Here is a 25659-nt window from a genome sequence, read left to right on the forward strand (position 1 = left end):
AGGGAAGTCTTGTTGGAAGTCGAAGGCTTAAGGTTGGATCCAAGGTGTATAATCGGGCGTGCATAAAATGTGGTTTATTCCAGTCTGATGAAGTGCATTGGCGTGCAAGTAGGCGGAGCATCCTTGCAGCATCTGTCCTAGAAAGCGGGATCGATAAGTGGTTGTCTTGTTCATGAGCTGAACGAGCAGCTTGATCGGCACGTTCATTCCCAATAATTCTGCAGTGACTTGGCAGCCACTGAAAGATTATTTCGTGTCCGAAATCATATAGCTAAGTATGGAAATTCAAGCATCGTTCTGTGAAGCTCGTAACTTTTTTTTTCTAGCTTGCAGCGCATGTTAAGTGTCTGGGTGGACTCATGCATACAATCATTGGGGGTAGGCAGCAGCTGCTAATAGTGCGCGCTGGCTATGACAACAATGCCGTAAAGCTAACTTATGAAGATTCTTTTCTCTTTGAAACACTTTTACGCTTTATTTTTCTTGCGCTAAGTAGTGTAGGACGCAACAGGGACGAAACGAACACTGGATATCTGACAATGAACCAGTTGGTAGTTTGCGCTCCACTGTGTCACTACGTGTCCACTTCATATCCAGTGTTCGTTTGCTCCCTGTTGCGTCCTACAGAACTTAGCGCAAATAAAATGAATGCACACCATCTAGCCCAATTCATAGCTCTTCAAACTTTGACCCTTCGTGATTGGTTCGTATTGTGTCAGGACACATTTATTTACTGGATCGGCAACTATGCGCGATCATGATGAGAAAAAAGTGAAATATAATAAGCAAATGCCGCCAGCAATTTAGGCACTGATTTATTTTTAACCTGTGCATTTATCGACTTTTCTTTAGAGTTATCGATATATTGAGAAGTGCTGCCGAGCCACTACACTTTAGAAACGGTTTTCAGTGACATAGTCGTTCGCGTATAAGAAAAAAAATCACTGTTTGTTGATGGTTGTGTCTCTGTAAGCACTTTACACAGTACCAGTACCTAAATAGAATCGCAATAAGAGCGCTGTATTTTCTCTGGTTTAACTCTGCGCCACATTGTGACGCCACCAACGCGGTTGCTTGCGCCGAAGTCTTCAGTAAACCGTAATTCTGAAATGATAATACGTCTGCTGTCATAATAAGATTCCCAGCCAGAAACTGCTGCAACGGGCAGGTGGTGCAAGGTGGTTTGTAATGCAGTGAAGTTTCACTCTGTGAAGCTTTCTGTGTGCACCACTAATCACTACGGACTCATGAGACAAGCGCCAGTTTTTCAAAAAAACCTGACAGGCTCGTATGGAAGGTGTGCTTATCATTTCAGTTTCGCAGTCATCAACTACATAGAAGTATTCAAGTTCAAAATGCGGCTTTTTATTGACGGATGGGGTCGACTCCCATGCGAGAATGCAAAGGTCGTCCGTACCCTCCTGGTGCGATGAACTGCAATAGAAGGTCAACTTGCCGCGGTAGACTGCTACATTCGCGTTCACGAGCCCACAATGACCTCTGCAACAGAAAGCATAAATATGGTCTTCCGTAAGAAAGTACGGCATGCATGCTTGTGGATCGATATTTGTAATCGTTGTTTCATCATCAACCCTACAGACAAATTTCACTAACCATTCCGTTATCGTGCGATAGTTTAGCAATGTTTGAAAGAAGCAAAAAAAAGGCACTATCTTCAGAATGGGCGCCCATTAACCCGACTTAACCGCTTATGAGGGGGTAATGAAAATTCCTTCTAGTGGACTTCGTTCAAGAGTTATGGAAAATTCTTTGTCTTCTAGATGTTATGAAAACAAATTTGAGTCTCTAAACGTCTTCAAGGCAGCATTGTCTTCATTAAGACTGGCTCATTCGGCTCTATAAAGTTTTCATGCTTTCAAGGAAAGTAGTCTTAAAGAGCTCTATTCTATATTTCTTATGCTACCCAGCCTTCCAAGTTTATTGTTTACAGAAACTCTCCCGATATTACTCAACAACTAGCCGATAAAAAAGAAGGTGGTTCAGTTCGGCAAGTTCGGAATAGGCATAACCGCATAACTCCGTGTGGTATAGCTATCGGCCCAGCTTTCTCGCGTCTGTACCATGTGATAGATCATATCCCCACATTTAATGAGCTGCCTCATTCGAGTAATCTTTTTCACCTCAGTCAGCATTGTTTCTCACACATTTTTATGCGGGATGCAACTGGTAGACTTTACTAGAAAAGAGGGGGGGGGGGGGGGGGCTCCTCGGAGCTAGGTCATGACCGGAATTAGCTTTTTCTGGCGATAACATAAGCTGGGTGACTGCACAACTCTTTTAGCAATCAGCACAAATGTATGCTAAAAGAGCGGCACTAGCATGATTTAAGCAAAGTAATTTTAAAAATAAGTCAAACAATTCCACTGACCTATAGACTACTTTACGGAAGCGTTTAGGTACCGCAATCTTGGACTGTTAACGCTAGTGTCTACTATCTATAACAACGAAATGTACGTTACTACAGTCACATTGCAAGCATGAATGCATTTGTATAAATGCCTTCAGCCTTTAGTGACAATGTTAAGTGACTTCACTTCTAATAAAACATAGAAATTGTTTGTGTAACAGCCCAGTATGGTGACGCTCATGAATCTAATATGAAATCACCTATAGGCCTTCGAGAAAAAAGAGAGGTTGAACAGGCCTATGCATGCAAAATATGGCATGAGTGCGTTTTGTTGATCGTGTTTCGTGGGCGTCCTAGGATAAGTGGTAGTATAGTAACGGATCTAGAGCTAATCTGTTATCGCAAATTTGGGACAAAAAAGTCTAGCCTAGTCTTTTGCATGGGCACTTGTAATGGCTCAGTGGCATTAGTGTTTATTACTTCAGAGAGTGACTCTCAATACCTTAACCATTTCAATGTAGGTTACGGATGGCGCTTTCAGAATTACAGCATTGGAAGATTAGGCATGCTCTATATAGCTATACCTATATAGATTATATAGGTATACGCTAAATTAATAGGTATACTTTTTTGACATGGCTGTAGTGAGTGATGCAAAGTTAGGAACTCAAAATATAGATGATTGTTCCGCCTAAACCAGTGATTAGTTCGCGCTGAAGTTTTCCAATGACGTAGCATGTTGCGGTGGCTTCAGTTAAATATTATTCCTGAGTTCATTACTAGCATGCCTAACCTGCGATAAATCCTCAGTGCGAATCGCCTGCAGTGAACGCACTCTAAAAAGGCGATTCTCGCTCGTGAGCGATGGTGCTACCTATAATAACTCAAGCCATTCGCTGTAGCAGTGACAGGTGGCCGCCTGCAGCGAGATTTATATTTTATTGCGGATCATCATTGTTATGAATCCACTTCTTTATTCGTACGTTGGTCCAACAAATTTTGACCGACAAATCAGTGTCACTGAGGGCAGCTGCGTTCGGCGCAATCAAACAATCAATCACGATATAAAACCTGGACTTACAATGTCGGCTCACGTCTCATCTGAATAGTGCACGGTTTCAATCGCTTCTTTTACTTTGATTAATTTCTTAAATTTGGAGTACATCATTTTTGAGGAATTGCGTATACGCCACCGCATACTCCGACTGAAATAGAGCACAATATTTTCACCGACAAGCAATGCAAAGTGCAGCATGTTTTGCGCAATAAAAATTACATCACAGCATAAAACATGTGCATATAACGTCGCCTTATAGCTATCTATAAAAGAACATACCTGGTAATGGAATCGAGCATAATAACACTCGGTTTTTTTTTTTTTACTTTCCTGAGTTTCCTATATATCTGCTAACCGATTCTTTCAAGAAGCACTAGCTACGTATAACTGTGTATATCCCTATTTTTGGACAATCCTCTAATTTTAGCATGGGTAACTGTGAAACAAGGCTGTATATAATGCTTCAACTCATTGAGATATGTGTCGTTATTCTTTAAAGCCCCCCTACCCCCTATACAACTATCATTACCACTTTTCCCTCGACAAGCATCATACACCGCCATCGTCCTCATGACAATGCCGCATCGATATCTAACACTATGTATCCGCCAATTTTTTTTTGTATTTCTTCATAGTTTATGATCTTTCCCCGAACTTTATACGAGATCAATGTTGTCTCCAGTTCGGCAAAACACTGTAGCGTTTCTTCGCTGGGGTACAAGGAATTTGTGTCATGCCATCGCCATCATATTGTCATAGTGCTGCACGTTGAGCGTGTTCGCACACGAACTTGAGTAAAATGTGAGCTCTAACGAATAAGCAGACAAAAGAAAGCTAGACAGCATGATTCACTAAGTTCAACAGTTTATTCCAGGAAAAATTTATACTTTTATGTACCACGCACAAAAGCGTTACTCCGGGGCGACACGTAAAAATGATCTTTCCTGAAAGGCCGTCTCTATCAAGAAGATTGACAGGTGCAGTGCTCACACAGCTTTGCCACTTTGCCTGATTGCCTATGCCTCTATAATTTCTCACCCATCCTTATCTTTGTGCTAGGCAAGAATCACGCAATTAGTAAACAAAGAAACCCTGCTGCACCGCATGGCGCATCGTGCTGTTTACATCTGCCTTCCCTCCTGGTTTGCCAGCCCTAAAATGTTGCACAATCCATACTGTCCTTGTCAACATCGTCGTCGTCTTGCTACTATTGTAACACACGCTCTTACGTCACGCACACAATTGTTCGCCTTATATAAACACGTTGGTGCGCCTGTTAAAGCTTTGCAGAAACCGAAACGTGCTGAATAGCCAGGTACCTGTAAAACGATCTCGATAATATGATGATAATGTGTGGCGTTTAGTAGCGCAAGCGCCCTGGATAACATTCATTGCTACAGTGCGTGTGACCTGCATATTTTGCAGTGGCGATGCCGTAGACAGCACGCACAAGAATTTATCTTGGAGGAAACAGGCAAGTAATACAAGAAAACAAGCAATAAACCAAGCCCACTGCTAAATGTAGCCTCTGTGCGAAGCTTCAGCCCGAATTGGCCAGTGCTTTAGTTTGAAAGGTAATGCTACCGGGTGCTCCTATTGAAGCAACGTTCAGAGTATGTAGTGCCCGGCTGGAGCTTAATCGGCGTGCGATATTTAACAGTTTGCAAACTTAGCTGGCAAAACGCGTTCTTACAAATAGCACGCACCAAGGTTGTCCTTATAGCAAACGGGTTTGCGTTGATACCTAGAGTGCGTCTCATAAGTTATCATACCTTGTACGAAGTCAACCTTCGCCGGAACGGAGTGTCTTTCAGATGCATGTCGTGCACCTCCTGCCAGAAATGCCGCCGCCAAGTCCTCCTACATTGTTTCCTGTGAACATGAAGGGTCAGTTCTATCAGAAAATAACAGAAAATGTAATGTGAAAAAGTAATCGTTTATTACTCGTAGATCTCCAAATAGCTGGGGAATGTGTTTCTTTGAAATTTTTTTAAGAGTGTATCTTTCGATAATCTCGAATTACTACTTTTTGCATTTTCAGCAGTTGTGCCGAGAGCTTGACATTCAGTAATCCTGTGTGATATTAACGCAAGGGCTTCCTTTGGAATTTTTTTAAGAGTGTATCTTTCGATAATCTCGAATACTCTTTTTGCATTTTCAGCAGTTGTGCCGAGAGCTTGACATTCAGTAATCCTGTGTGATATTAACGCAAGGCTTCCTTTTGGAAAACTTCCCAGTGTTTCCTGGCTGTGGCTGCTGTCTTGCCGAATATATTTGTGGTTATATAAAGGTACCCACGAAGGGACTCTTATAAACCTTGCATGCTGATCACATAAGCCCGGCGCTACCCTGGCTAACAGAAAAAATAACGTCCTACATAAAACCTGAATATATAATGTCGGCTCACATGCATCATAAAAGCAAGTCGGTCTTTTATATGAAATGATGAATTATATTTAACGTATTGTTTAACTTGACCACATAGTATGTGCCACTGGGTGTACGCCCGTTTCTGACCGATGCTCAAGAATAGGCGTATCCCACTAGAATTCCTACATAAAACCGGAACATGTAACGTCGGCTCACAAATATCGCTAAATCACACTGATCTGTTAATAGAACGGTGAAATATATTTAGCAGATTAGTATCGGTCACGGGGGGCGGGTCCGTTTTTTGGCCAATCCGCCAAAACGGGTATGTCCCACGATGACACAAGAGGTACAGCATAAGCAAAAGCAGCTTGATGCGTGTCGTATTTTTCTGTGCATACACCTATCATCGCCAAATTTTGTGCATTGCCGTTGGTTGCAAAGCCCCCCTCTACCACTTTACTTCCAAGGTGCGCTTTGGATCTCCGTATTTCTATACTCGATGAGGCGCTCTTGCATTTAGGCCATGGCATAGTATTCCTCTTTTTTTAAGAATGCAGTCGGTCACTCTCATTCGTTCTATCACGCAAACAGACCATGACAGTCATGCTCAGTAAATATATATTCAGACACTTTGAAATGAAAAGTAGTTGTAATTGGTTAGACTTCCCCAAGTTTTTACTAGGACTGAGACGTGGTGAAGACTGCTGCGGATAATTTTGTGTACCTGCTATCCATTAAGGGGCACGTAAATCGTACCACACCATCCTTTATTGCATAGGGCTCAGGAGATGTGGCCGTGTGATTCGCACGTTTTGGAATGCCTCAGAACGCAGTAGCAGTGTATGGAAAAACGTTTATTGGGACAGGTAGAGACGGCGCCACCTAACCAGATTTCGAGATTGCTTTCCGTGCAAAGACTCGGGAAAGAAGCTCAGCGGTCAACAATTTCCCGCCCTATCCCTTCGAATGAGCTGCCGGTTGCGCGAAGTCTTCTACTATATGTTCAACTTTATCATACACCCGGACGCGTCTAGACAACTAGTAATTCATTTTGAATTACGTATTTCTCATTTTACGTTTACATTTTTTTAGATTCCCTGTAGTAGAAAAATTATTTGTACAAGTTAGCCAGATCGTTTTGTAGAGGACATCCACCGATCAACTCCCTTCCGTAAGTTCAAGGAACAGATTGCGCCACAATGACTGAAACTATGCTTAAAATGATTTTGCAATATCCCTCTTTGTTTTGCGTGGGTTTCTTGTGTTAAATTTTATTGACCCACATGAAGTCACACTAAATGTTCTGAGAACACCGTGTTATACCTTCAACAAGAGATATAGAATGAAATTTCAGAGCTAGGTTTAGCGTACTGTCTGTCTGTGTCAAGGAAAACTTCGGCTAAGACATTGTAAGATTCCTCAAGAACATTAATAATGCTTTAAATAATCAAATTCTTTAGTTCAGCCTCCCAGAACTGAATGCAGGGGGGGGGGGGCTACATTGAGATTTGACGAATGCCGTAGCAGAGGGCTCTGAAATAATTTTCATCACCTGGTAATTGGTAACGTGCACCCAACGCAGGGCACACAAGCGTTCTTGCATTTCGCCACACAGCGAATTAAGGCTGCCGTGGCCAGATTCAAACCGGTGATCTCATTTTTAGCAGCGCAATGCCATTGAAAAATTTCAAAATTTTATTCTGCGTAAAGGTAACGAAAAGTAAATGTCTTTCACAATTACGGACACAAATTTGTTCAACTTTTGTTCACGTACTCCTAAAACCAAATTCGTCTCTTACACCTTTAGGTAAATAGATGTTCCTTTGTCTTAATAGCTATTAGGTTGCTAAGCTAAAGGTATATAGCCTAATAGTCTTTCAACCTATATGCATATAGTTTATGGCCCGTTATTAACTTCGTCCTCTTTTCCGAACTGCACAATGTGTCTATGCTATTCCCACATCCAAGTGCTTGGGGAGGGGGAGAAAAGAGAGCTCCTTTCCTCTTTTTGTAAGAATCAACACAGTCTGACGCATACCACGTCGAGTTACGTACAAATAGTACAGTTTACATTATAAACGTCAGGAGAGTTTTGATGTATCGAGATGGAGCATCATTCGCTTCCTCAAGTGGTTAAAATCTGAGCCCATAGCCGCATTCAAATATGTCATCATTGGAATTCAATGTTGTCTATAAATGCTCAAACTCCTCGTAGGAGCTGATGCGTGGCAATCGTATTGTCGAACATATGATTAACGAAGAATATTTGTTAGTGACTTAGAGCACGCACGAACTAAACGTTTTGTAATTTGGCCCGAGATTTTGCATTGCCACCTCATGAGGTTACCTGAAGGCGTGGCTGCTATAAGCAAACTGTAAGCAGCGGTGTACACAGCAAGAACAGAACCACACCATACATAGCACTTCAGGAGCGTTTGCATCTGTTGATAAACTAATACGAAACACTGAAACCACTGGATAAGACAAACAACTGATAGTTATACTGCTTGGGTATCAGGTTATTGGTGAACGGCCACATAAAAGAAGGTATTCCCGCTGTTCAGATCGGAATATATATTATACGCGACTCATCATCATTGTTATCACTGAATTGTGCTGGTCGATATGTTAAAGAAACAAACACTCAGACTAAATTTTCCTTGATTCCTTGAGATAGGCGTCGCCATAGTGACAATATCATGAAGTGCGACAAAGCAGCTTTACAAAGTTTTGATTTCCGCCGAAGTTTTCAAGCTAGTACGGACGACCATGAGCTCCTCTAATATACGCCAACATTGTACCCATCTTGTCGACATGCCCTGGTCACGTCGAAAATCTAAGATGGCAGTTTCAGGCATGATATAGTGACCACTGAAAACTGCACCCCCACTGGACTATGGCGAATGTCATGTTTTGTGGTCTTTACAATCATCAGGCGGTGCGCGTCTGGTGACTGTCAGAGTGTGATGCTCACCGCCTCCAAAGGCTCCAAGTCTGCCAAGGGTACTCAAGGTTCCCACGGTGTTGACGGCAGACAAGCCTGCGCTGACTGCGCTGAGGCCAAGCGTGGCCTTCTCCCTGCGTGCTGCTGCGATGGCCATGAAAGAAAAAGAAGAAAGCTGGCATATAAACCAAAATATACAAAGAGATGTTTTTAAAAGCCTACAAAATAGGCTCAAATTACGTTGTTTTAGATTAATTGCACTAACAGCTAAGTACCGTTGTTATTTGTTCGTTTCTTCCCAATAACTGCGGTAAAGGAAACCACCTCCTGGCTTCTGTAGCACGGCATAACTAGTTCTGACTAATTCTCTTGTGCGCTTGGCAATATTCTTCAATATTTGTTCCTTTCATGTGTGCTGTATTTAAAATCTCGCTCTTGTATTCAAAACGCACCGTTGTTCTGATGAACCCAAATTTTACCTGTTGCATCTGTATTCGACGTGTGAATTTTCTAGTCTTACTTTGTTTTCTTGCGTATCGCTTTTTTGTTATGTTCTACAAGGCATCATTACTCGTCTTCAAGCATTTAGCACGTAGTTGCCGTTTCTTGTACTTTTTCTGTTATTAGTTTGACAGTGTATTTCCTAGTATTTGACTCTTACATGCTTGTTCACAACATTCATTTATTGCCCCTCCCTCTATATTGCCAACGCCCTGAATATATTAAAAATAACTAAATCACCCAGGATACATCATTTGCAAGAAAACCTAAATGTGTTCAATAATGAAACTACCTATAAAAATTGCCTTCTTAATTGCAAACTTTACTGCAGATCTCCATATATTGCAAAGGTGAAAGTGAGTGTCATACAAGTCATGACCCATGTTCTTGCATTTTAGGGTGGCCTTGTAGATCAAAATAACTGGGGTCAAATTATTCATTCACTTCGCTACATTAAATGCGTAGAACGGTGAAGGGCGGCTTATGGCCCTACTTCTCTGCTGCATTAGTACGGGCGTTCCTGCAATGGGATTTGAAACCATGCAAATCTGTTAATATGTTAATGTTAGATCCTGAACCACTATTTTGGGGGTAAGTTCCAAGTACTATTGTTGCCTACATCGTCAGTGGCTTTCAAAATGGTGGGACGCATGCGATCCACGGCGCCGATCAGAACAGTACCTATATTTACGCATGGTTCTGTACGTATTCTTATGAGGGTTAAGTTATCCTTGGCGACCTATAACAATAGACAGGGTGCATGGTTGCACGTACTTCTCTTCCGAGTGCCTTCTCGTGGGAAAATACTGAATTGCAGTCTTAGGTCCAGTCTCTTCTTCGATATTACTTTGCAGAATGCCCAAGCTCAAAAATGTCTAAAAAATGTCCTTAATAGTTATTGCCTGAAAATTAAGATAATTTTAAAAGTTTCACAGTGATTTGTCAACAAAACATTGTCTCTGCTTAGGACGTGGGATACGTTACCATCCAGGATTAAAGCTGAAACTGGTTCTCAAGGCGTATGCACTGTGCCTAGTATTGCATTTTAAATCATCTTATGTTACGCATTTGCTTGCTTGCTTGCTCCTCATTCCACAGCGCTTACCCAAGACGCGATATTAGTCAAATAGCTGGTGGTTAAAGGAACAACGAGAAAGAAAACTTAAAAGAGAAAGTAAGCCAGCGTTAGGTGGTAACTCAGCAAATAATGTGGATATAGACTGCATATAGAAATGTCTGCTATATAGCCTAATGAGAGATAATGACTTGTTATATAGAAAGATTCACATATAACAAACAATTTTTGGTATTAAGTTCTTTCAAATACTATTGCCAATCTTATCAATAATCCAGTTATTGCTTCAGAGATATTAACACGGCACCCTTATGTTATCGCAGGGGTATCCGAAAATGGCCATCAGGTGTTCCTGAGGTTGAAGCCCTTTTGCCCCGAAGTAAAGAATATTACAGCGTAAGCTGTTATAGGCTCATTCGAATAGCCGTTTCTGGTCGCCATGATGCCACCGCCGGCGTTTGGCCGTAACCTCTAGTGCCGGAAATGGGAAAAAGAAGCAGACGCTCTTCGCCGGGATCGAACTGAGGCCCGCTGCGTGGGAGCCGGACACTTTACCACTGAGCCACGCAAGCGCTTGCTATCAGGCAGCACAAAAATTCCCTTTTTAAGCGCCCTATTGGCCGGCGCGCAGGCGCACACGACCCGAACCTCCGCCAGTATGGTGGCGCCATCTAGTTAACGTGCCTGCAACCGCCGCGTGCGACGAGATGCGATTCAGACGCGATGCGATTCACACAAGGCGCGCAATCAACGCTATCCCGATGTTAGATGTTCGCTGTGTATTCTGGGTGCCTCTTCGGTACACGTTATGGCGTCTCCTCGCACGGTACGAACCGCTGCTGAAGAAGCGAATCGTAGAGCTACGAGCGCGGCTACAACCAGGCATCATCGGGCTCAGCAGACTGCTCTGCAGAGAGCATTACAAACCGCAGCTCGCCGTCGACGCCGACGCCGGGCGGACAGTTCAGATCATTCTCCTCAAAATCGAGGCGAAGACACTTTGCCGCGAAGACCTTGTTGTGTGTTCTGCCGAAATTGGAGGTAATCTTGCGCCGCTCAACCAGCTTACGCTGTGACTGCGCTGCATGAGCCACGCCGGCTTGTGACTTTTTTGAGAATTTACAGGAATACCCGATGGCTAGATTCACAGGTCGAAATGCTTATTTGTATTATTTTCAGAACAAACGCAGATAAACAAGAAATGATAAGTAAAAATTTCACAGGCCTGCGCGGCACACGCAGCACAGTTACAGAGTAAGCTGGTGGAGCGGCTCAAGAGTAGCTCCACATTGGGCACCACGCACAAAAGGGTCTTCGCGGCAACCTGTTCGCCTCGTTTTGACGAGAATGATCTGAACTGTCCAACCGGCGTCGACGGCAAGCTGCGGCGAATGTAATGCTCTCTGCACAGCAGTCTGCTGAGCCCGATCAAGCCTTACAACTGCAACTTACATGTCGGGCCGCCGCGTTTGCAGGCACCTTATCTAGATGGTGCCACCATACTGGTGAAGGCTCGGCAGCTCGAGAGCGCGTTGATTGCGCGCCTCGTTTGAACCGCATATCGTTGTCCGCACCTGCGTGCGCTGCGTTTCCAGGCACCTTACCTAGATGGCGCCACCTGACGGAGGCTCGGGCCGTCTGCACCTGCGCGTTCGCCTCATGGGCCATTTCCGGTGGCCGATAGCAAGCGCTTGCGTGGCTCAGTCGTAGAGTATCTGGCTCCCACGCAGCGGGCGTGAGTTCGATCCCGGCGGGAAACGCGAAATTTTTCGCATTTGCAGCGTTAGCGGTTACGGCGGCTAAACGCCGGCGGCATCGTCGCGAACCGAAACGGCTATTGGAATGAGCCCATAAGAGCTTACGCTGTAAAAACGCACGCGCAAAACAACTCACCGGCCAGATCCTCCTCAGAGTCGCTTCTTCTACTGCCAAGACGCCTTCGCTCCAGTCGTTCCCGCCTCTTTTCTTCTCTCAACAGCCTCCGTTCTTCTCTTAGCCGCCTGCGCTCTTCGCGTCGTCTCTCCCGTTCTACATGTAGAATGCCAGAGAAACGCATCAGCTCATATCAGATAGCATCAGATCTCCGTACATTGGCATAATTCTGAACTGATAATCACCACCACACATAAAATATCAGTGCTGTTCTTAAAATGGAAGCCCTGTGCAATGTCAAAACAGCAACTGTGTGTGTGTAAATATTTCATATTTGGAATACATAACGTATAGTCCCAGATACTATATCTGAGATTTCACTATTCGAACATGTCTTTCTATTCAACGCTGATTGGAGACTCCAGAGAAGTCTACCAGAGAAGTGTGGATTGTTCAGGATGACTCTGCGGCAGGATAGCTGTAGCGGAAAGGCACAACTTTTGCAAATAAATTATGGAACCGCCAACTTATATACAATAAGTTAAAGAAACGCATCTCGGACTTTAGGCGATCTGTATATTGGTTGTCTTGATTTGAACAAAGGAATACATTTTACAAATCCAATTCCTGACGCATATTTATAACGGAAGCGCAGTTCTGTAATGTTACGCTTGGATCCTTCAACGAACACAACAATCTACGTACCTGTGAGCAAGTGCTGTTCTCTGCTTTAATTACTGCGATTACAGCGGTCAAACATCAAATAACTATCATTCACTGGTTGCTCAGTTGGCCGGATGGTCATTTGTGAAGGACACTAAATGCTTGGAGCAACTGATGAATATATCCATTTTTTACCAGCAGCACCGCAAACACATTATGTTTCTCTTTCTTTAGCAACAAGGAAGATTTTGGTATTGATTTGGTGTTTCAATGTTACGTATCCCTATTTTTTTATTCACTTCGCTTCGGAAATGTTCTACCGAGCTCATCATTAATATTCAAAAACCTTAAAGAGGATCGAAGTCGAGAAGTGCATTTGAAGTTAAAGTAGGCTATTTCAGAAATAATTTGCCGCAAAACGTACTTCAATGCGTCCAGCAGTAGTGGTGTTATTGGCAAAACATCACCGTCGCGGTGCTTCCGCTCCTTCTTCGGTGACATGCACTGCGAATGCCACGGCAGAGCGAGGGGTTTCCATAACGTTCCACCTACTGAACGTCACCGCGGCGCGCAGTTCCAATTTGATTTTGGATGTTCACATAAACGCCCCAACTTCCGATTTTGCCACCTACGACGCGCCAAACGCGGTTGTCCTCAGCGAGTCACAGTGCGCTCAGCCAGCGGACTCGTCGGGGCACCCCGAGGAGGTCGCAATGTCTACGCTACTGTAGCACAGCGCAGCTACAGGCAACTTTCGCGCGTACATCCGTACATCCGTACACGACAGTGCTTGAGTGTGCGCTCGTGCTCGTATGCTCCTGTCTGTCCGTGCTACGTAGTGCGGACCGGCTTTGTCCCGCACCCGCTTGACCAACGGATAGTAGCCACATCCAACTTGCCCATTTTGAAGCGCTATCGACAGGTCAGTACAAAGCAAAGTCTGCCAAGGAGTCTAACCAGGGGCGGCCTGGAGTGAGCCTGCGCTGGTAAGTGTGCGTGTGGTCTGATCTAAAGTATCACGTGTTTTGAGGCTAGTTGAGTGTTCAAAACTAGTCGAAAATAGTGAGGCCCGACGGCTACGACTCTGATAAGCCTGGCGGCGAACATTAATTCCTATGCGGGCGGTCGCGGTCAAGCCTAAGCAAACGATAGTCTGCTTTTTCCGGAAGTACGTAATTATTATCGAAATTCGAATGCAGATTTCCGCTTACTTCAGCCTGTTTATTAAACTGCGTCAATAAATGTACACATTAAGAGTGGGAGGAAGCGCACTGATCCAAACACCTTTCTTGATTGATGTCTGTTATTGGCCCAAAGCAGCCGCGTATGGGAATCTGCTACATTGCGAAATAAAACTTCCAGAAAAGTGTGAGGAGCAGACTTCATTTGAAGAGAGAGCGTTTGAGAGAGAGGTTACTTCACACTCCGCTTGCGAGCTCCACGCGCCCCGCATGACTGCTAAATTTGGCCGAGATGTTCCCAGCAGCGTTTATTATCCGCGGGCTGTGTTTTTCACCAATCCCAAACAGGTGATTCAGCAGCCCTTTAAATCAAGAAGACTGCAGATGTGGCTGAGAATGCGTGGCTTCGTAAATTGCAACAATATATTTTTTTGTCTTAGAGAAGAAAAAAATACAAAGACCGTAACATGGCTTAAAGCGTCGGGTTCATGAGCTGAGATACCCTGATTCAGCTCTACCATATGACACCAATTTTTTTTGTGTGTCCAACGAAATGAGGTGAAACAAGGTGAAACAGGAACATACCTACGTACTGACCCACTTACTTAGACAGTATTGCCTTATTTGAGGCAAGGAATGCGACATGTTTCAAATTGTCATTGACTAGGAAAGCGAATTACTGTATTCATCATGGTATATTGAGTAGGCTAGCAATCAAGCACACCTTGTGTAGGCACGAGCTCCATGAAGTATGCCGTAATCACGGTCCTTCTGTTTATTTGTCCATACCCATGTATTCGAGAAATTCAAACATTAGGTTTGGAATTCAAGATTGAAATGGCCCAAAAAGTAACATTCGAACACCTCATCTTGCATTAGAATTTCAGTTTTCAGGCGAGCCTACCGCTAGTCAACAAAACAATATATTTTAATAATATTATTTGCGTGTAATTACACATTGCGGCATCTTTTAATTAATTAGGTGCTAATAAAATCAGTTGCAATTGGTCGATAATTAGAAGTAGCTATGCTTATTATTGTTCTTTTTACGTTGCCTGTTATTTTTTTTTTTTTGCGCAACGGCTGCGTTAAACTGTCCTTTGTTCATTCGCCTGTACAACGCAGCACCACTGTATTTTGTCCTGTTTTTAGAATTACATTTTTTACTTACCCCTTATCAACGACCACCTCGCCGCCTTACAGAACCTAATAAGGAATGGTGAGGGGGACCTAATCCTGCGCGGGCTGATGCGGTCTCCTTCAAAACAGAACCGGGTTGCACTTTCCCTAATGCTCATTTCTAAAAGAAGGATGTCACTAAACGCAAGCCTCTTTTTGCGCATGTATGCATTTTAACACAGCAGTTTATAACACAAATAAGAACAGCACAGGAGCGTTCACATCGTAAATGAAGCATGTGCAAAGCGACAGACGGATAGTGAACTTGTACAGTTTCCTGTATGCCTCCAGCATTGTGACTACTTAACCGAAATTCTTAGCATAAATGCAGATAGTTCACCCGAATGCAAGTGCAGCCGAAGAGGACGATGATGCTGCCCCGGAAATATAGCATGTACCCGAAAAGACGGATAGACCTGGAATAGGGTCTCGAACAGAAGCGTAACACAAATAAACATTCGAAGGAGAGAAAATGAGTATGCATCAGGAAATACACTAAAATAAGAATAGGGCCCAATAAGGTCGTCGGTCCAGCTGTAACAAAATTACGGAAGAGGTGTTGAAGAACTGGAGCCAAACGGCCGCAATAATAACAAAACTTTGATAATAAGTGATTCCATAAATATCATCAGCGAACAGAGAAAAAAGAGAAGCAACCATCAGAAACGAAAACGCAATTGAAATTAACACTGTAATATATATATATATATATATATATATGGCACGTCCGAAAATCAAACGCGCTGACGCGCGATACCTACCTTCTCTTCTTCGTGCCCGACGATCCTCTCTTTCCTCGTTTCTGTCTCGTGAGAGGCTTCCGCGAACACCATTTGCAACAATGCCGGTGACGGTACCTAGATTAGCTCCTCCACCCATCGGACCTACGCCTGAAAATATATTAGGGACTTACGAAAAATCGTTGCCTCCACGGCTGCACTATGTTTCTGCAGTACGAGACCAGATTTATATGATCATCTAACAACAGCGCGTAAACGAGGGGCACACAAAGAAGAGAAACACACAGCGCTGACTTACAAATGTTGGTACTCAGCGCTGTATGTCTCTTCTATGTTCGTCCCTCGTTCTGAGCGCTGTTATCAGATAATCATGAACAACCAACTAGCTCGAAATTCCTCTCTAGTGCAGATATACTCGGTGTTTTTTTTTTTCTTTCTGACTGTGAGATTGTTTTTATAAAACGGCAATGAGCGTAACCAACGCGTCGTTTCTCCGCAGGAGTTGTAAGGCGCGGTGAATATAAGGCGAGCTTCAAAAGAATATTTAATGAAAAATCATTACTTAACTTTTTTATAAGAACTTTGGAGGCAGCTCTTTACGTGGCCAACTTGCAGGCAGTCACATTTTATTGCTCCGTCATTTTCTTTTTATGTGAAAAAATTCATCTAATTCGAGATTATATTCGTAATCGAATTTCAATCTTCTATCCCGGAAATTTCGAAACAGAGTGCATCGGGGGCACAGAAAAGGCTGACCTCTTTGGCGTCAAACTGGCAACGCCCCGTGATGAAGTGCGTGACGAAGTTTGAATGGCTTCATGTCGTGGCAAATACTGATACGGCAAATCACCGCAGATATGCTTGCCAAGAGAAAAGCGACGTATCAGTATATGCCTCGATGTTCAATTTAAAACTTCGTCGCGCTTTTCGTCGTGTGGTGTTTGCATTTGACGTAATAACGGGGCTGCTTTATATGCTTTCCCGGTGCGTTCGGTTTGGATACTGCCAGAATCGAGCATTGAATTTACGTTATTTATATCTCGAAGTAGATGCTCTTTGAAGATAAAAAAAATGTGGGAGCCATAGAATGTGACTGCCTCCAAATTTTACATATACACAACTGTCCACAAGGTTTCCATAAAAAAGTTCATTGATAAATTTTTGGCAATTAGTGCTTTCAAACTAACGTTATTAGTGACAAGGTCTAACCACCAAGCATTACAAGTACGCTCAATATACGCCTTTTTCGTAACGCTCACATGTTTTTTTTTAATAAATAATATGCGTATCTCAAAACAATAACTTGTACTTAGTGCAATTTGCGAGACGGAATATGAATTTTAAGTAATAGTGAGGCTCGAATAAGAAGTTCCAGTTTGTACTGCACGAAATAAAAGAGTATTATTTGCAACAGAGTCTGGGTTCGTCAGAAGGGGCGACGTTAGTAGTGACGTCAGCTTATTTTTCCCACACCCGGTTCCCGTGATGTCGCATGTTTTGCCAAAGACTGGACCAGACAAATTATTCCTTATTAACAATAAAGACATGTAGTATGTTTTAATGTGAACGCCAGTCTAGCGTGGAAACTCCTGGATAATTGTTTTCATTAAAGTGGAAAAGTAAGCGTAAACACAGTAAAATCTGTGAAACAAAATGTCATCAGAGCCACAAATTTAATTAGAAATAATATACTTCAGTACGACCTTAATATTTTTAATTTCTGTGGGCTGTTTCATTCGAAGAAATGAGCATGGTCCCAGAATAGTGGTGTAACTGTATCCTGACTTTGGTGTTTTCGGAGGGCGGAGTGAACCACTCACAAGTGTTCAATAAATTTTCTTTCTGAGGCTCGTACCGCGGTCAGACATGAACCGAATACAAGCAAAAAAAACTCCGTTCGTGCATTTCTGAATGCCCCGTTTGGGCAACTGCTAAGCCCATAAGTGTTACCATTTGAAGGCTATTTAGTTTTGTTGAATCTCGGTCATTCTCCTGATGGCGTAATGGTATTTCAATGACAGTGAAATTCGGAGTAGAGCTGTGGGACCGCGCGCACATGCTGTAGCTATCCCACTGCACTGCCAGACGTCGCAATGGTGCCTTATCTTGACGCGTTCGATTGCAGTGCACCCTTCACTATCGGCTCAATAAGATCTTAAGGCAATTACAAATCTAAAAACATCCAAAGTTCATCAAGGGGGGGGGGGGGGTTGTTCTCAACTTTATTCCCCGTTGTTACGGTGACTCAGCCGCTTGGGATACAAGATCAATATGGTTACAAACCTCCGAATTGTCCACCCATGAATCCAGGACCGTAGGAGCCCAAGTTCGTAAGAGCACCTCCACCCTGGTAGTTTGCACCGAAGGTTCCGCCACCTAAAAGTCAGTGTACGTTAAACGTGTACCAATGAAAATTGCACGGTCACTCTGGCCTAAACTAACGTTGTTTGATCAGGTGCTGCATGCTTAGGCTGAAGGTCAACTCAAGGTAGTAGAGTACTGTGAAGCGCGATAGACGGGACAAAGTAAGGCGATATAGATGGGAGAAGCGTTTGTCCCAGTCGGTACTGCATTACTTTTTCCTGTCTTTCGCGCTTCACCGTACTCAAATATTCACCGCCAAGTGGCCCGAAATTCTACCCTCAGGTTATCAGAAAAACTTGTCGGTATCGAAAGGAGGGGGAGGGGGAGAAAATACTATTGGCAGCAAATCACGCCAGTCCCATGCAATAAATTTGTCGCACATCAAAAAAAGCTCCAGCGATACTCAAGTATACAATGCTAGTCGCTTCCAGAAATATTGTAAAAATGGAATCATTTTTAACTTTATAGCTAGCAGACTTAAGCCGAAAGAAGTAATACCAAAGTTGCCGATAGTACTAATTAGAGCGTAGGGTGAAATGTGAATGCTCTATATTGCAGTTTGATAATATATCTTTAGATATCAAGAGCTCTTTAGAAATGAGGTTACGTAAACATACAATAAGTTTTTCTTTTCACATGCATCGCAAGAACTCCAACTAGCATGAAATCGCATTTTAAGAAATATTTTGTTTCGTCCCGTTTCTCATTTTAATGCAAATCTTAGAACCCCAAATCACGTTTTCTGGTGCCCCCAACTACGTCATTTCTGTTTAAATGCAAAAATTCGTCCAACTAGGGCCGCATGAATCATCGCGCAAATCATTTTTCTATTCATCCATTTAAGAAAGTTTTTGAAAGTGCACATTTCATTTTAATTTACATGTCAAATTTTAAAACATTTTCATGTTCCGACCACTCATTTCCTTTCAGCCAAAATCGTGGTTGAGAAATTCCTAAGGCTGCCGCGGTGTTACAATCCAAGCTTAATTAAACCCGTTGAATGAATGACGAGTGACACGGTAAGTAGTAATAAAAAGTTAGAGTAAGCTTGATTATAAGAGGAAGCTAAGACATATTAGGCCTTTCCGATCTTTAGAAGTGCGTTTGTTGACAGAAAACAACAAAATAAATCATTTCTTCTCTTATCTACTAGCTGGTGCATTATTTAAAACACACGAGATGTCTACAATAAATGTTCTTAAAACCAGCGAGGAATAAGAAAATGGGACGCCTGTACTTATTTTGCCTGTGAGCCAGAGCTCCACGTTGACGACCCGTGTGATCATACGTAGAACATTAGAGTAAGCCTCTAGACAAATCGGAATGTATAAAACGCTCCATTATGTGTCATATTGTCCTAGAACGAAGTTGTTAGGTTCCTACTTTGCTGTATGAAAGCGTGAAATTAGTACTGCAGTGTAGAAATTATAGCTATTACTGTTCTTTGCAATTAATTCGTCATAATATGGCCAAACGCATTCACAACCACTGATTCCAGCCACGTGCATTTGATCCTGAGCCATTTTGCTAAATAGATACCTATTTTTGCGTCAAAAATTTGTACGCATGAGATTCTTAATGAAGTTTATGGTGAAAGGACGAAATATATCACCGACAAAAGTAAACTAAAATTTCTATGCAGAGTTTATAATTTACACGAGTAGAGCATAACTACTAATATATGAACATGCTTCAAGCTTTTGATTAAATCAATGTGCCACTTTGATCCAACAAACACGTCGAGTATCTCTGAAAGGCAAATATCAATATTAGAGGAAGAAAAGGCTGCAGGTCTACAGGTAATGCAATTACAATAGACAAAAGTTCATTTCAAGCGCCCATTAATGACGCATTCTGCAACCTGCTTTAATCGAACATAAGTGCTCGCTTTTTCGGAAGTTCCTGAAAAAATATTCTCTACCTGAAGAAAGCTGCTTACTGTTCCTGCTACCGATGCAATAGTTGAGAACATGTAAAAAGGTTTATACTAAGCATTCTCATAGTGGTTCTTTAAATATAAAGAAAACCTGTGGTGTGCTTCCAAAAATTTCGAGGAAACAAAGAAGCGATGCCGTGAAGGATCCTCTACGATTCTGCTACATGGAGGATCCGTAGGTTGTGACATGTGCACGTACGCGCGTTGCACAGAAACCGTATACTATGGAGCCGCCACCAATTTTATTATACCACCCTCATTCATTCTTGACACCCTGTCTGTGTCGTAACCAAAAGCACTTTCACCAACCTTGCGTAGCAAGATATACTCACATCAATCGGGCCAACCTACCTTGACTCCAGTAAAGTACCTCTCTAGTTCACTCTTAAATTGCGCCGAGCCTTCTAGTACTAACTGGACTGCATCAGTCGCGTTAACTTGATGACTTGTTCGCTAGCTTGAAAGATTAGTAAACAGAACTGATACGCCATATTTTGTTAGCTCAGAGACTTCCAAAGGGCACTTCGCGCCGCTCATGTAACTTTGTTGTTGATGATGTCAAAGTAAGGTTGTCACCAACCTCCTACTGGTCCAATGCCGTAGTCGATGCCGGGAGTGTCGTAGCCTGCCCGTGCACCTGGCCCCATCTGGCCGAGGTACCCACCAACTAGTAGGTGACGGACATAAAAAGAGCAAAGAAAGAACAGCGAGCTGTCGTTATTCTCCTGCGTTTTTACGCATGTTGGTGACTTCGAGCAAGTTCCAACTTGTTCCTTACTTCAGCTTTCGTATACCCAAATACATACAGAATGAGCGGACATTCGTATTAGAAACTGGTTGGCATGTTAATTTTTTAACTGTTTCCGCCGTTGTGTTCGCGATTTATTTATTCTATCAGACTTTTTCTGCACGCCGTACGTTTCTCATTTGCAACCCTTATGAGAATTAGGCAGCAGTTGGTGCAACTTTAACGGCGCAACCCCATACTCCCACAGTTCCATGAAAGCAATGTAATGCGCCTACCGTAATCTCGAGACTGGTTGGTTAGCCAAACTTACGTAGAGGTCATGTTTCACAAACATTGCGTACTTTTCCCTGTAATGACCAACGTATCATTTGGCTACAACGCGTTTGACACCTCTAAATTGTGTTATAAGTGTGGAAAACCAAATGAATAGCTTCTAATCGGATGTTTAAAATGCTGTAGCAAATTTTCAGTAGTGCATATTTCAGAAAACTATTTACTAAGTAATTAATTACTCTACTGTAATCAGCTTGATACTACACTGTAACATACTGTATATATTTTCGCTCAAGTAACACTCCATTGTTTGGTCGGGTTTTTTGTTTTTTTCTGCACAGATGGCCCCCCCAAAAAAGCAGAACAAATTGTTTCAATTTTTGTTGTTCTTACACTGCGTTTGGCTTCGTAGGGTTAAAATTGTCAGGTGGTGCTACATTACCACTTTAGCTGTTTCAATGCACCATACAGAAAGAAATTCAACAAGAGTGGACACTCGGCGAGAACTTGCAAAGCCTTGTGTCCCGATCATCTATTAGCTGACGCCAGCGTCGGAAAACAAGAATGTGAAATGAAGTTACGAGGCACCCGGCCGTGGTTGCTCAGTGGCTACAGTGTTGGGTTGCTGACCACGAGGTCGCGGGATCGAATCCCGGCCATGGCGGCCCCATTTCGATGGGGGCGAAAACACCCGGGTACTTAAGATTTAGGTGCATGTTAAAGAATCCCAGGTGGTCCAAATTTCCGGATTCCCCCTCCACAGCGTGCCTCATAATCAGATTTTGGTTTTGGCACGTAAAACCCCATAATTGTTTTTAAGTTAGGAGACAATGTATTATTATTCTTGTCCGCTAAGCCTAAGAAGTTTTGCGAATAAAAGAAGTTCTACTTGGGTTTTTTTACCTAGCGACAAGTCAATGACACGCCAGACGCGTGCCACAACCACCATGCGCCAGACACGTCACCGAAGCCAGCAATGCCGGCTGCGCATGTGAGCATTCGGTTCTTCGGCGACCAGTTTTTTTTTTTTTTTTTTTTAATGTGGCTCAGGTCTCTTGGGCTCTCGGTGTATTTTTGCATTCCTGCTGCACTTCGACACGGCATTTCTGCGGATTTTGACCACGGCAAAGTGAAAAATTCTGTTCGACATTTTGCACTGCATTTCAAGCGATTTAGTCTTGCGGTACGCTCGCCGCACCGGTTACTGTGACGCAATCAACGAAAAACAGCTCGGCCGCTGTGGCTCAGTTAGTTTGGCGTGTGCTGAATATTACTGGGACATGTTTGTGACGCTTTCTACGACCCCCAACAATAATATAGCTTATTTCGGTACTATTTGAAGTAGCGGCCGCGCTGTGACGCAGTTAGCGAAAGGTAATTCGACCATTGTGGCCAAGCAATGAACACTCGTAATGCATCCCCCCCCCTCCCCCTACAACAACGTTTACCTTCTTTCGGTATACTCGCGCATGTCGAGAAGGTGACGAGTGATTGCCAGTAGTGATAACACGGAAGTGTGTCGCTTGCACCTGCAGATCGCGCACTGAATAAAGCCCAGGAGCTCAAAAAAAAAAAAAACAGGAACTTGTACCTCGAAAGTTTCGTCTTGTGAACGACTGAAAACAGGCTTTGCACCCACGCATTTGTCTTAAGTTCGCGCAGCAGGCATTCAGCGAGCGTCTGGATGGGAGCCTGTGTTGTGGCCACCTCTGCATACGTGCCGTACCAACGCGTTGGTTGATGCGAAGTTGTGTCGAAAACGCGCAGGGTCACCCGCTTATTTGTGCTTTTACAGAGCAGGAAATAATGCCCAAAAATATGAAATGCTTCAATATCAGATGCCTTCATAATATTTTATGTATGGTATTGCTTGGGATGCGTCAGGTGTTTTCTGCACCCGCCGTGGTTGCCCAGTGGTTATGTTGTTGGGCTGCTGAGTACAAGGTCGCGGAATCGAATCCCGGCCACGGCGGCCGCATTTCGATGGGGTCGAAATGCGAAAACACCCAAGTACTTACATTCAGGTGCACGTTAAAGAGCCCCAGGTGGTCCAAGTTTCCGGAGTCCCCCACTACGGCGTGCCTCATAATCAGATCGTGGTTTTGGCACGTAAAACCCCATGATTTTAAAGGTGTTTTCTACGCCATGTTCGTAAAAGGGAATTGCCTTTGTTCGTAATGTCTCCCATTCACCACTTTCGCACGTTTTGCCTCTCAACAATGTTTTCCTCTAAGGTTCAAATACCAAAATGACACCTGCTTGTAATTTACCTTTTTCAGCTGGTGGAGTCTGGTGGAGCTTCGTACGGGAACTACTGCTGCTTACCTGGGGCCATAACGATAGAGCAACACACAGAAAGCCCACGGAAGCAGAATTTTTATGGAGCGAAATAAGCACTCCCTCATTTCACAAGGTGTCTTTCGTCTACTTTATAAAATGGCACGTTCCTCAGAGGACAGCTTCGATGAAGGCTTGTGAAGATCGCTCACAATGGTATTTATTTTACTAAATTAAATACAGCGATTCTGCTCTAAGACCGCTCGCGATTAAAAATTAGAAGCAAAACAACTGCCACGCCTGTCTGCGCAGCCGGCGTAACACGTACTAGCCGGCGTTCAACTTGCGAGCGCCCAAAACTGAAACCGGAAGTGTGGTCCAGTTGTTCGCATCATCCGCTCGGTGCGCTACAGTCAATTCAGCCGCTGAGCTCTATGGACCTGCCCGCTCTTGTTGAACTTGCTTTTCTATGAATGCTCTGTGACGTGGTAATCAATGTATCGCTTTGCGCGAGCGAAAACCGAGGAAAACCTAAGTTTGTATGCAATTTAGGTTCTCGCTCCTCTTTCTGAGAATTTTGGTATTTAGCTGCAGATTATTTTTGTGCTTTTAATTGCTCTAAAATTATTTCCGTCTTTAGCCGTTCCTTTTGTATGGACAAATGCGTGTTTACGTGGACTTGCACGTGGACCTACGTGTATTTTCTTGGGACCATGAGCCTGGGCTCGTTTAGCTTAATTTCTGAAAACATTTGCACCTTCCCTTCCAGACCCTTACGGAACCACTTTAAACCAACGAGCACTTGAAGAAATACACGGGAGAGCCACGGAAGAAATGAATTATTGTGTGGCCCACCGCCATCGCAGCCTTACCCAATAGGGCACAGTAAACTTTCCTGAAAAGCAGGAACAAGCCCGTGTATTATCACCACCATCATATTCATCAGTCTATATTTATGTCCACTGCAGGACGAAGGCCTCTCCCTGTGATCTCCAATTACCCCTGCCTTGCGCTAGGTGATTCCGGGTATAATATTGCAGCACAAAGTGTAATTACATTTGCTGAATATGTGCCGTTATAAACGCCGATGAAAGTGCACTGATTAACCCGAATGTGGCGCTAAACATGAGCCTTACCTGGGCCACCGACGTCAAGTAGGCCTCCTCCCATTCCTTCATTGAACACACCCTGCTTGATACTGTGGGCTGCAATGACATCATTCAGCAAACAGATAATAAGAAAAAAAATGGCCAACTAGTACATCTGGTGTTGGAATGTCTCATTACTTGATCCAGCAAAACAGAAAAAGACGCCAGGTACCCTGCAAAAACCAGTTTTTATGCGTTAGCATTCTTAGGGTACTTCACGCACTTTTCGGGGCTATCTATCTATCTACTATCTATCTATCTAATTTGTATCTATGTGTCTAACCATTTTCCACCAACCTGGGTCACTGGGTCGTCTTTGGTCGAATGGTTAGCGCATCGGGCTTGTGTGTGAGGTAGCAGGGTTCGAAACTAACCATCGCGTCAACTTGGGTCACTGAATATGTGTCATTATGTACAAACGTTCCTCTCTTCAACGTAGCCCTTTCAGGCCAACATGGGTTACTGTATATTCGGGACTGGGTAGGCACTGCTGTTCGAAGGAACTCTGACGCCGACTTGTAGCACTGCGTATGAGCCACATGGTCTGCGCTGGTCTTCAATAAACATTACTGAAGCGAACTTGGGTCAGTCCGTATGTGTCAGTAGATATGTGCCACACTTCATTGAACTTATTGCACGGTAACTTGGCTAACTATGCATGTGCCACTGGGAGTGTGCCGCTCTACAATGACGAAAAAGATCCCTTAAATTTCTCCAGTGCTCAGCGGAATCGAACTCTGGTCACAAATGTTCCTCAAGGACAGCAACCCTACACATTAGCAGGCTGTGCCACAAATGCACTGCATAGGTGCCGCTTTTCAGCGAAAGCCTTCCATGCCTAGGCTTTAGCGAGCTGTGCCGTCAATGCACTGGGTATGTGCCACCCTTCAATGAACGTCTCGCCAACTTCGGTTGCTGAGTATCTGCCACTGAGTGTGCGGCAAGCGAGAGAACAATTCG

At 43.5% G+C, this 25659-nt stretch overlaps 1 protein-coding gene across 1 annotated transcript; it reads right to left on the bottom strand.

Moving 5' to 3' along the window:
• Positions 1 to 1362: 1362 nt before the first annotated feature.
• On the bottom strand, positions 1363 to 25268 carry LOC119464917 (keratin, type II cytoskeletal 1-like). The gene is made up of 8 exons (XM_049655931.1): positions 24688 to 25268; positions 20834 to 20920; positions 18237 to 18329; positions 15975 to 16103; positions 12212 to 12346; positions 8773 to 8886; positions 5198 to 5297; positions 1363 to 1500 (listed from the first exon to the last, which is right to left on the bottom strand). Exons 1-7 carry the CDS (start codon positions 24719 to 24721, stop codon positions 5236 to 5238), a joined length of 654 nt encoding a protein of 217 aa, XP_049511888.1. The 5' UTR covers positions 24722 to 25268; the 3' UTR covers positions 1363 to 1500; positions 5198 to 5235.
• Positions 25269 to 25659: the final 391 nt, after the last annotated feature.

The sequence above is a fragment of the Dermacentor silvarum genome, chromosome 9 (genome assembly GCF_013339745.2).
Source record: "Dermacentor silvarum isolate Dsil-2018 chromosome 9, BIME_Dsil_1.4, whole genome shotgun sequence".
NCBI lineage: Eukaryota > Metazoa > Arthropoda > Arachnida > Ixodida > Ixodidae > Dermacentor > Dermacentor silvarum.

Bases quoted from the DNA above. Each gene is read 5' to 3' on its own strand.
- LOC119464917 (XM_049655931.1), bottom strand. From the start codon at position 24,721: ATGGGAGGAGGCCTACTTGACGTCGGTGGCCCAG. The intron at 20,921-24,687 runs GTAAGGCTCATG...GTCACCTACTAG, and splicing joins ACTTGACGTCGGTGGCCCAG to TTGGTGGGTACCTCGGCCAG. The intron at 12,347-15,974 runs GTAGGTATCGCG...TTCTACATGTAG, and splicing joins TCGGGCACGAAGAAGAGAAG to AACGGGAGAGACGACGCGAA.